This window comes from Peromyscus californicus, unplaced genomic scaffold, assembly GCF_007827085.1.
Source record: "Peromyscus californicus insignis strain IS unplaced genomic scaffold, ASM782708v3 Scaffold_19__1_contigs__length_69161282, whole genome shotgun sequence".
Taxonomy (NCBI): Eukaryota; Metazoa; Chordata; class Mammalia; order Rodentia; family Cricetidae; genus Peromyscus; species Peromyscus californicus.
In genome coordinates this window covers 49,773,009-49,785,549 of record NW_026294491.1, presented here as the reverse complement: position 1 = coordinate 49,785,549, position 12,541 = coordinate 49,773,009, and the positions used below count along the sequence as shown (strand labels likewise).

The 12,541-nt window shown below is 43.4% G+C and overlaps 1 protein-coding gene and 1 pseudogene across 1 annotated transcript in view; one reads left to right on the top strand and one right to left on the bottom strand.

Moving 5' to 3' along the window:
* LOC128113932 (V-type proton ATPase subunit F-like) overlaps positions 1 to 913 on the bottom strand; it is a 38,532-nt pseudogene extending 37,619 nt beyond the window's left edge.
* A 7,730-nt stretch (positions 914 to 8,643) lies between these two features.
* The window catches only part of Col9a1 (collagen type IX alpha 1 chain), a 99,404-nt gene continuing 95,506 nt past the window's right edge, over positions 8,644 to 12,541 (top strand). Inside the window, 4 exon segments of the mRNA XM_052743788.1 lie at positions 8,644 to 8,657; positions 9,104 to 9,177; positions 9,947 to 10,018; positions 10,131 to 10,263. Coding sequence (XP_052599748.1) covers positions 8,644 to 8,657; positions 9,104 to 9,177; positions 9,947 to 10,018; positions 10,131 to 10,263 — 293 coding nt within the window.

Sequence of the window (12,541 nt, the reverse complement as noted above, 5' to 3'; positions counted from 1 at the left end):
TCTTGAAAAAAAATCATAGTGTATTTCGGCCAGGAAGGTATTGACGGTGAGGTGAGCTTGAAGGACAAGCTTTTTTTTTTCAAGACAGGGTTTCTCTGTGTAGTTTTGGTGCCTGTCCTGGATCTCGCTCTGTAGCCCAGGTTGGCCTCGAACTCACAGAGATCCGCGTGGTTCTGCCTCCCCAGTGCTGCAATTAAAGGCATGCACCACTGCCGCCAGGCTCGACTGCCGCCAGGCTCGAAAGACAAGTTTAGAGCAGTTTCGTGGGAAGAGAAATAGAAGTGTAGAGAAAGCTGAAAGCACGCAATGGAAGGAAGGAGGCTATCGGTTGGTTTATCTTAATGGCTCTGGGTGGATTTATACATCTATTTTTATTGATTCTTTGGGAATTTCACATCATACATCCCATCACTTTCATTTCCCCATCCTTCCACGTCAGCCCCCCACCCTTGTGACATCCCCTCCCCCCAAAAATTAAAATAAAAAGAAAACAAAAGAAACGGGTCCAATTTGTGTTATGTATACATTCATTGGTGAAACTGGTGAAACTCTCAGTGGCGTGCTCCTTAAACAGAACTGAGTCATTCCCCACATCCCCACCAGAGGCCATCAGTTGTGGAGAGCTAACTTCAGCATCCTTTATCACTCTTTTAAAAAGTTCCCTTGGATGGCTTCCTGTTTAAGCTGTTACTTTTTTTTTTTTTGGTGGTGGTGGTGGGGTGTCGGGGTGGAGGTGGGGGTTGTTACAGAAGCCTTCCATGTCCCTCTATTTCAATCGTGTGCTTGCAATCGTCGGTATCGGTATCAATGCAAAAGTAGTTTGCTTGCTCTTTACAGTCGGCTGGAGCACAGGTCGTGGGCTTCCACATGTTTCCTGGCGACAGCACAGACCACGAACATCCCCCCGCCCCATGGTGCGGTAGGGCCACGGACCCAGAGCCAAGGTCCTTGGAGACAGACTGAACCATGGACATCAGGTAGCAGCACAGACCACCCACGTCAATATGGCCCCCATAGGTAGCAGAGCCTGAAGACATCAACAAGGCTTCAGGCTGCAGCTCAGACCATAGACATCCTCATGGCCTTTGGTATAACCGGCCACAGACATCAACCCAGACCCTGGCTGCAGTAGGACCACAGACCCAGATACGGCCCCTGGTGGCAGCTGAGACCCGGACATCATCATGGGCTCAGAAGACAGTGCAGGCCACTCACATCAGCCTGGTCCTTCCCGCCTTGGTGTGTCCAGTTCTACCTCTCTCCATAGCACCCCCACTGCTCTGCTTATTCTCTTCTCCACCACATACTTGCTCATCGTAGTGACGCCCCCTCGAGGCAGGGTGAGGCGAGGCGGGGCAGCCTCTCTAGGTGGATGTTTTGTGTAGCTGTGTATATTGTCAAGGTATATTTTTAGCATGTAGCCACACTTTCTCCGGAGGTCTAAATGGACCACCACTTACTGAAGCAGAGTGAAAGTCGAGTGAGGAATAAAAGCAAAGGGGATTGAGTTACAAAGCAGAATAAATCAAGCTAATTTTTTTTGTGTGTGTGTGCCGGGTTCTGTATTAAGTTTTAATTTAATTCTTAAAGTACGTCCACAAAGAGAGTGCTTTTATTATTTGGTGTTTATAAATAAGTAAACCGAGTCAGAGAGATTAATTTTTCTTGCAGCTAAAAAGTAAAATTTCTAGAAAGCCAAATTTTAAACCTCAGCTGCGTGGCTTCCAAGCTCACTCCTCAGGGTTGGCTTTGTTAACCAGAAGGCTCAGCTTGCTGGTGGTTACTGAAGAGAATGTCCATGGCTAATCTAAGGCAGAGCTGATTTTAGTTGTTCATTTTGTCTTTCTTTAACAGGCTTTGGTGAACAGAGTGCCTTGTATTCCTGTATTTATCTTGAGAGCAGTCCTAAAATGGAATCAGTTATAACACTTCACCTTATACATGTGGAAAATAACAAAGAATCGAGTATTTGCATAAAAATCAGTTTTTTGGTTTTTGGTTTTTTTTTTTTTTTTTTGCTCAATAATGGGAAATCAAATTCTTTGATTCCGCAGCTCAGGTTTCAAATTTCAGGATTACACTGCCACCTAGTGCAGAAAGACCATCTTCCCACCAAGCAGAAAGTAGTGAATGGGTCTAAGATGCCATTGAATGCAACATAAAGAATATATGTTTAAGCTTTCTCCTAAAAAAAGAAAAGAATTTCAGGATTAATGATCTTTCTATGTTTTATTAATGAAAGTTAGCATGTAATTCAGGAGCTCAATTTTATTATTAATGTTATTAATAATATTATAGTATATATAATAGTATTAATGATGATAGTACAAAAGAGGAGACATAGGTGTCTGTACTTATCCTGCCAGGTATATATATATATATTTTTTTTTAAATAGATGTCTAGTAAGGAATGTATTGCATGTGTTTTTTTCATGAGCTCTAGAGGTCTCAGGAAGTTGTATGGAGAATTCTAATTGATCTTAAAAATAAAAACCCAGAGTCAGATATAGGGGTAAATGCTGAAAGATCAGACAGACAAAGGAGCAAGCCACAGCCACAGCCACTTGTTACCTCGCCAACTCCTCAGCCTGAAAGGGGCTGGAGCTTCTGTCTCCGCCCAGCCATATCACTTCCTGTCTCCACCTCCCAAGTACCGGGATCAAAGGCATGAGATCCCAAGTGCTGGGATTAAAGGTGTGTGCCACCACTGCCTGGCTTCTATGGTTAACTAATGGCTAGCTTCACACTCTGATCTCCAGGCAAGCTTTATTTGTTAGAGCACAAACAAAATATCACCACAGGAAGTCTTATGGGTTAAACTGATAATTATTCAAAAATCTTATTTAGCAAAATAATTATCATACATTTACAGCCTATAAATCAATACCTGTGACAACATAGGGGAGGGGCTTAAAGGAGTTGAAAACATGGCTTGAATAGGCAGAAGTTCTCAGTGGACCATTAGCAGCAGCAGCAGCAGCAGCAGCAGCAGCAGCAGCAGCAGCAGCAGCAGCAGCATTTTGGAGCCTGTTAGAACACAAATTCTTGGACCTGCCTGACATCTTGTGAATCAGTAATCTGCTTTAAGCACCCTGGTGGTTGATTCTAATGTAGCTTTTGGCTCCACCGTGAGAAAGGAAGGCTTGCCAGTACACAGAGAAACATGCGGACGGGCCAGCGCGCATGGTTTGGAGGAAGCGAAGGAGGCTTAGGACACGAACTAGCTGCTGTAAATGTGGAGACCCACGGGCAGCAAATACAGCAACAGCTCCCTGAAGCACGGGCGCTATGGGAGTGGGAGGGTGGGGGAATTGATTTTTCTCTTCCTTGGGGAACTGGAAATGATTACATTTTAGAGGAAGCAAAAATAATACTCTGTAAAGCTTTGGGGTAGGCAAGGTTAATGCTGCCATTTTTTTTTCTTGTGTTATTCTTCCAAAATGAGAGCACATTTATTTGTGAGTGATTGCACAAAGAAATAACTGTACCACGGGGGCTCTGTTTGCTTGCTCTGAGTCTAGATGATTAGGCTACAATTACAGGCCTAGAACCAAAATAAGCAGATTTAAAATGGAGCTTTGATCATGGTGGAATTTCTTTACAGTAAAACATAGCCCAGTGTAGGACAGTGGGAGTCTTAGTTTTAGCAACTCTCTGATTGTTAATCAGGCTCTCAGCCAGAGATTTCTGTGATAAATTTCAGGCTCTAGCTGTGCCTAAATTGCAGCACCCTGACACAACTTACGCGTGCTACCAGGCACTTTGGATCTTTTAAAACAAAGAGAGATTAATAAAGCTTAAAACTAGATTCCATTAGGAAGCTAGTTAAAACACTCCTCTTCGTTTAAACCTATAAAGTAATTAAATACAGCAATCACAACATCTTTAATTATTGCCATCAGCTTATCATTACTTCATGCAAAATCACATTTAAAAGAAAAACAGATAGTCGTGTGGAAACCACGGAACTTGCCCTACTATTCTGTGAGTATCAGGAAGTATGAGGCATTTTAAGAGGCCACTGTGTTCCAATCCAGTGTAACCATGAGTTGCAACCCATTACTGGTTCTGAAATCAAAATATTGAGTTGATCATCTTTCCTAAAAAGGGACATAGAAAACAAATCAGAAAATAGAGTATAGTGTATTTGTTAATATTCTGATCCCGCCCCTTGGCGCCACCCTCTGTCCTGACGTAAAAGTCTCTTTTTAAGGAAGAAGTCTGCCCATTTCTCTCCCTCTCCTCCCTCTCCCTCTCCCTCTCCCTCTCCCTCTCCCTCTCCCTCTCCCTCTCCCTCTCCCTCTCCCCTCTCCCTCTCCCTCTCCCTCTCCCTCTCCCTCTCCCTCTCCCTCTCCCTCTCCCTCTCCCTCTCCCTCCCTCCCTCCCTCCCTCCCTCCCTCCCTCCCTCCCTCCCTCCCTCCCTCCCTCCCTCCCTCCCTCTCTCTCTCTCTCTCTCTCTCTCTCTCTCTCTCTCTCTCTCTCTCTCTCTCTCCTGCTTCACTTCCATGAGATGTGCACCCTCAACCCCTTCTCTCCCTTTGTCTCTCTCTCTCTGTCTTCCTCTCTCTGTCTCTCTGCGTCTTTATCTCTCTATTATAATAAACTCTCCAAGTGGATGCATCGTCTGGACTGTGTATCACTGGCCGCCGCCATGCACTGCATGGTGTGCATCTGCCCAGCCCGCAGCTGCATCTGCCCAGCCTGTTTCCTTGCATGAGCAGGATACCCTCAGAGTCCCTGCACATAATAATAAATCATAACAATATTCACATGCATAAAAGTGTTATTTTCTGAAACTTTTGTTTGGTTTTGTGTATAAGTTGTTCAAATTGGTTTAACCTATCCTTCAAGCAACATCAGAATCCCTTTCAAAGACACACCTAAAAGTGCCATTCTCAAAGACTTATTGTAGTTTCCATAACAACCAGAACAAGCTCTATGGGGCAGAGCCCTGGTCATTCTGTGCTGTAACTCTAGGGCTGAGTTCAAGGTTTGATGTAGGCGGGGCACATCTGCCTAATTATGAAAGTCTCTCTGAGCTGAATTTGTTATTCCCCCTGTGTTTTCACCCTCCCCCCCCTTTCTCCTATGATGTATTCTGTTTTCCCACCTAAGATGTATTGGTCTTCCGTATTCTGTTGGTAGGCTTCTTTTTATTCATTCTTTCAGATTTCATCTCCTGGATGAAAGATTTCCCTCTGCCCTTGGACTGAGTTCATACTTGACAGTCATTTTTATTATCAGTAGTGTAGTCATTTTTCATTCCCTGCTACGTTGTGAGCTTCCTCGGGGCAAGCATGTGCTTATTCGTGCTTTTTCGGTCTCCTCAATTCCTAGTATGTATTTGGCACATACAGTTATTCAATAACTATTTATTGAATGGCTGGACAAGCAAATGAAATGAGCTAGATAATCAAGAAAGATGATTGTCTGTGACAGAGCTCCCTAATTTAAGTTACAAGTAATGAGTCATTTTGAATTATGGAAAAGGAAAGAGAGTGTGTATATATACACTATAGGGAATTTGTGTATAGGGTGGAGAGTTAAGGAAGGCACAAAATTAATTATTCAATATAAAATCAATCACTTAGAGTGTCATATTTTCTTACTGAATTTATGATCTGTGGTGAATGACCGGTTTTCCTTTCCATGGCTTTTCAGGGAAGAATCATTAAGTAAAACAAAGGGGAACAGTGTTAATGATGAAAAAGATGGACCTGGAGAGATGGCTCAGTCGTTAAGAGTACTTACTGCTCTTGTAGAGGATTTGAGTTCAGTTCCTAGCATCTGCGTTTGTTGGACCAGAGCTGCCTGAAACTCCAGCTCCAGGGGATCCAATGCTCTCTTCTGGCCTCTACAGGCAACTGCAGTCATGTGCAAAATCCTCCACACATACACATACACATAATTTAAAAAAGGGAAAATATGGAAAAGCTTAAGGGCCTTTGACTTCAGGGTACAGCTTGATCCCAACCAGGATTGATCCTGCTTTCTGTGATACCTTAATGTCACAATAGAAAATATAATTAATGGTGGATAAGATAGATGGAGCAGACAAAAGTATCTTTAAAGGTGATATATAGCCTTTGTTTCCTCAGGTTTACATTTTTGTTTTAATAAAACTGTTACCTTGTTCTTCACTATTTAAAATAAACAGCCAGCCTGGAAAGAAGCCTTGTTACTCATGAGCTGGCTTAGTTTTCTCTTGAGTCTTTTATCTTTTATTTAAAGCCTTGTTCACTTGCTTCCTTATTTCAGTTGTAGGGATTTCTTCAAAGTGGGCTGGGAGGGGCAAACACAAAGGTGAGTCTCTAAAACCCTTTGAAGGATTTCTGAAACACTTACATGTATAGGGAAATCGGCCTCTCTCTCTTTTTTTTTTCTTACGGATCACAAATACAGAGCTTGGATAGAAATTCCTTTTGGGAAATGCCTTTCTCTCTGCAGATCTAAGACTGGCTTGTTTCCCATAATTTCAGGCCATTAGGAAACTCCCCAGAGGCACACTCCTCTTTTTTACCTTAACTTCAACTAGCTTAAACAAATAAGCAGGGCTCAGACCATTCATTGCTCTGTTCTAAGCCAGGGTAGGTGCTTTAGGGATTGGGGATTTTTGACAGAGAGCAGGCCTTGTGGATAGAACCACACAACAAGAAGAAATGGATGTCCCTCTCTGGGAGGGGGAGGAACCGCCAATGAGTGGCCAGAGAAAAAAGCTATAGAAGGAGAGCGTGGACACTAGTAGCATTTGCTTGGTCCAGGTCCAACCAGAGGCTCTCCAACAAGCAGGGCGAGGTTGACGTAGAAAAGACCTTATGGAAACCACGAACAAGCAAGGGCTGGGGATCTGGCTCAGTGGGTGATGTTTGTGGAGCACAAATCTGCGGAGCAGAGGGTGGCTCCCGGAACTCCTGTAATGGAGAGGAGCTACCTATAATCTCAACACTAGGGGAAGACCCCAGCATAAGCAGGCTAGCTAGATTATCTGGAATTGGTGAGCTCCCAGTTCACTGAGAGACTATGCCTCCTTACATAAAGTGGAGAGCTATAGAAGAAAACAGTCAACGCCAGTTTTATGCCTCTGCAGGGTCATATATATGCACTCTATCCTCCACCACATGTAAACACACACACACACACACACCAAAAATAAAATAAAAATAGCATTATTACTTGTTCTATAATTAAATAAAAATTTAGTGAGTTAAAAACATGAAAATAATTCAAAGAAGCAAAACCACCTCAAAACTATTAGACACCACAACTTATGGAGATGACTGCTCCACCTGACTCTGAGTGCCTGTGTTCATCTGACACATCCTTAGAGATGGAACCAGAAGCAGGTCATCCTGTGCTTGGGGAACTGGGCCATGGGGCTTGCTGTTCCTTCTCCAGAGGTGCTCAGGTTCAGGGAGAGACCAGTGCCTGTGTGACACTGGGGTGGGTACATCATCTCTCTAGGTCTGTGATTCTAGTGATTCGCTGTCTGGTTGTTTATGAAAAATAATGTGTTGTGTACTCCCTGGCATATTCAATTCAACACGATTAACGTCAGAGATTGAGAGCAAACAAGTAAAAGGCCTGAGGTCCCATCGTATGAAAATTTCCAGTGGTGCTTTAGAGAGTTGACATGCGATGAAGAGCAGCAGCGATGCTTGGGAGAGGCGCCCGGGGCTGTACCCTATCCTCCCATCTAGTGAATAATGATGTGGTTAGTCTAACTGCATGTGTGGTTGTGAGAACCGTGTGCTACTAGGCTGCAGGCACGCACAAGAGAGGGATACACACAACGAGTTGTTATCAGGATAATAAGGATGCCGAGGAATGAGTTTGGTGTGAGGTCCTTTATCTTTGCCAATCTCACTTGCTTCCCCCAGTAACTGTTACAGAACCATTTTCATCCTGGTTTATAGACAAGATAGTTAAATATAGGGAGGTTAACTACCTTGCTCAGGTTCATATAACTGGTAAACCAGGAGAAAGTGGGTCTAAATCTAGGTTGACAAGTCAGCAAGGCTCCAGTGCATTCCCACACCTCTGCCTCCTAACAGGAGCACTAAAAGCCTCCTCTGTGCCCTTGTAACAGTTCTAAAAGCCTCCACTGTGCCCCTATAGCTGTTCTAAAAGCCTCCTCTGTGCCCCTATAGCTGTTCTAAAAGCCTCCACTGTGCCCCTATAGCTGTTCTAAAAGCCTCCACTGTGCCCCTATAGCCGTTCTAAAAGCCTCCTCTGTGCCCCTATAGCTGTTCTAAAAGCTCCCACTGTATCCCTATAGCAGCTCGTTGCATTTTTCTGCTGAAACTCCCCACATCCTGATTTTTTTTTTCTTTTCAGCCAAGTTTTTCCCATTCAATCCCTCCTTCAGTGTAACCTTGCTAGCTTTGAGGGCACGCCCCTGCCTGGGTCTGGGCTTCCAGGCTGCCTCTCCCCCACCCCTTTCCTTTCCTGCAGTTTAAAGAGTTGTTAGACATCCCTGATCCACTCTCTTTGCTTTTAGCCCTGTGAGGGGCAGGAAAGGACCGAGACGGGGGCCAAAACTCAGAGTCCCAGAAAGACAGAGAAGGGGTCTTGGGGGAGCAGTGGGTCCCCTTCAACCCCTTCTTCTTAGGGACTGTGATAAACCAAAGAGAGCCTACCGGAAACATGAAGAACTGCTGGTAAGCCCACAACTCCGGAGGGAGCTGGGTGAGGAGTTTTGCAGTAGTGGTAGCATGAGGGGGAGAGACGGTGAGAACCAAGGGAATGTCGGAGGTAGAGACAGATGAGAAAGTATAGCAAGGGAGCAAGCGTTTGAGATAGAAAAAGGAGAGGCAGCTGCAGAAAGAGAGAGGCAGAAAACAAAGATAGTGGTAAGCAGAGACAAGAGTAGTGGAGAAAGTGAGATGGTGAGATACTGAGAATGTGTGACCTGGATGGCAGGAGCCAGAAACGCGTTTATCCGCAAAATTTCTCGGTGAGCTTTCAAAATGAATTTGAAGGCAGTAGCATGCCTTGGGACTTGGTTGCCTCCATCAGTCAGGTTTGGCAAGTTTAAAATATGAAATTAGTTCCCATCAGAAGGGATTCCTATGTGGGTCATTTTTTTTTGTTCTCTCCTCTTCAGGAAAATTCCAGTTTTCTTCTTTGCATGCAGTTTTCTGGGACCCTGGGTATCTGCAACTCCTAAGCGTCGTCCAAGTAAGACCCACGGTTTATGGAGTTTGAAAGTATCTCTTGCTACTGGAAGCAGGCAGCACTGTGACGAAGCAGGGTTGTGGTTGAGTGAAGGCTGATTATGCTCGCAAGGGTCCTTCACACTTCCCCTCCTCGTCCTGCATTGAGGAGATGGTTGGTTGATTCTGTGCTCAATGTTGAGCCTGGAGAGGGAGTCCCCACTGTGCGCACAGTAGGCAGAAATGATGGCTGTGCCTTTTCTAGGGTCCAACATGATGCCTCTTTCAGATGGTGAATGCTAAATACTCAGTAAATGTATGGATGTATGGATGGGTAGATGGATGGATTTCCCTAAAACACTGGGGTCGAGGAGGATAAGAAGAAAATATTTGATGTACTTTGCTGGGTAGGCCAAACTTTCATTATTGTTGTTGTTGTGTGTGTGTTTGTGTGTGAAGTCTAAGAAATCTATTACTAGGTGAGTCTTATCAATGCAGGAGGGGCATGGCAGTTATAAAAACTCATCTTTGGTGGTGACGATTCCCCAGGAACTGCACTTGTCTGGAGCCCCATTGAGCTGTCTCAGGGCTGACTCTGTAATGCCATTGTATGTTTAGAATTGGTGGTGTTTAAGGACTATTTCTAGCCCATGAGAAGTTTTCCAAACAGGCTTCTGACCCATGCCATCCAGGACACTGTGCAGCTCTGACTCTAAATGGAACAAACCCCCAACTTCTCCAGGCAGGAACATCTTGTAGTGGGTGGATTGGATGACATGGTACTGCTTTTTCAGGGTTTCCTGCCAGTCCCAATGGTGGAAGTGAACTGTGTCCCAAGATCAGGATTGGTCAAGATGACTTGCCAGGCAAGTGGCACTGTGTTGTACAGTCAATGCAAGCTTTCCAACTGTAATTTATTTGGGGAGGAGATAGAACCAGTCTTACTTCCAACTTTCTTTTTATATTCCCTTTCTGTAGGGTTTGACCTGATTTCTCAGTTCCAGATTGAGAGAGCTGCATCTCGGAGAACAGTCCAGAGGGTGGTGGGCTCCACTACATTGCAAGTGGCTTATAAATTGGGGAGTGATGTAGACTTCAGGATTCCAACAAGGTAACCTATCAAAAAGAGCCTAATTATCTTCCTTTAAATGCATTTAGAAATGTTTACAGCAATTCAATGTTACAGATTTTTTTTTTTTTACTGTTTGGTATTTCTTGGATTATTTTATTTTAAGATGAAGGACTTGGTTACAGCTCAGTGGTAGAGCACTTACCTAGTATGCATTAGCCAATGGATTAAGTTGCCAGAACTTCTAAAAAGGAAAAAAAAAAGAAAAAGAAAAGAAAGAAAGCCAAAGGAATGTGTTCCCCTATCAATCATTAGCACCTGAATACCGCTCTTCATGTTAAGTTTATAATTTACTTTCCATTCCAGGAATAAAAACATCACTGAGACTATTATACATCAATTCAGGACATGTTCTTAGTAGTTTGCTTTCTGTTTTTCTGTAATTTGTCTGGTTTTGACTGAAAGGACCCTCTGTGGGAAGCACCAGGAGTGAGGCATAAATTTAACCGGCGCCGCAGTGTGGTTTGAAGGCTCACAGTGGAGCTGTTCTAGTGTTCTGGTGCTGAAATAAGACCACACATGCAGTCTTAGGTCCTAGATGACACCAAACAGAAACGAAATGGAAACAATTATAACAGAAACACTAGCAGGGATATACCTAAAGCTTTTATGTGATGGCTGTCCATTTCTGGAATCAATCTGTAAATTCTTTATCGCCGAGGTTCTTTGGTATATGTGGGTTGAATGAGTCACGTCATTCTCTGATCTAGGTTTTGTATCATCAACATACCTTGTGATCAATATGATTACTATAGGTTTTTGGAGTCTTTATTATTTGTACATGTTCATTACACAAACTAATGGTTTCACCACGAAATTTTCATACATGTGTATCATGTACTCTGCTGGGATCCAGCTCTGATTCCCTCTTATTCCTCCTCCTGAAATAGTCCTCATATGCTTTCATGTCATATATGTATGTTTATTACTATTACATATGAAGTGTTTTAATGCATTGTAAAAATAGAACTGAAGATTCCTTTGGTAGATAAAAAATTAGGATTTTGATGGACATTAAGTTGTATAGGAAAATAGTGATTTAACTACAATAATGAAAGGATATTCTAGAAAATTTGTGCATAAAGTTCAAATGTCTTTCAAGTTAGAAGAATCTGATATAAAATGAAAGAGGGTAGAAATTCATATTTTAAGCAATTTGTGTAATACAAGAATGGTCCATTGTATTTACTAATATTACTCTCAACTACTTTATAACATGGTGGCAGAAGGACACTATCCCTGTTGTTTAACGTAGGAGGAAACTGAGTCCTCAAAGTTTAGTTGACTCACACAAGTAAGTTAAAGGTTTGGTGCTCGCTGGGAGGCCTGAAATCCAGGCAGCATGGTTTTGGAACTGGTGTTTCTAACAACTACTTCACACTGATCCTGGACACTCATTCACACGTGGAAAGCTTAAAGGTACTGTTCTAGTTTTGTTTCTGCTGTCGTGATAAAACACTGTGACCAGCCGGGCGGTGGTGGCACATGTCTTTAATCCCAGCACTCAGGAGGCAGAGCTAGGCAGATCTCTGTGAGTTTGAGGCCAGCCTGGGCTATAGAGCGAGATCCAGAACAGGCACCAAAACTACACAGAGAAACCCTGTCTCGAAAATAACAACAACAACAACACTTCAACCAAAAGCCACTTATGGGAGGAAAGCATATATTTGGCTTGCACTTCTCGGTCCATCGTTGAAGAAAATTAGGACAGGAACCGAAGCAGGAGCTCCAAGCGGAAACCATGGAGGAATGCTGCTCCCTGACTCACAGGCTCACACTTAGTGAGCTTTCTTATATAGCTCAGGACCACCTGCCCAAGGAATGGTGCTGCCCGAGGTGGGCAGGCTTTCCTGCATCAATTAACAAGACACTTCCTTATAGACATTGCCCACAGACTAATCTGATCTGGGTTGAGGTTCCCTTCTCAAAGACTCTAGGCTATATCAAGTTGACAGTTGAAGCTAACTAGGGTAGGTATGACAGTGGCAGCTCTGGCTTTATGTGTTCATTTATTCCATTGCCTAGGTGGTATTTTCACCTAACAAAATACTAGCTGGGTTCCAAAATAAACCTCAAAGTTGTTGTTTCTCTTATAATAAAATAATGACACGACACAAATCCCTGACTGCTTTTCCCTTCCATCACTTGAAGCACAATGTGGGCTGAAATTAACCTCGGTTTAGAGACTGATGAACTTGGGGTCGTACAGTTCTCTACATCCCGCTCATCTTTTCTATTGTTTTTCTGTAAGTGCTGAGAG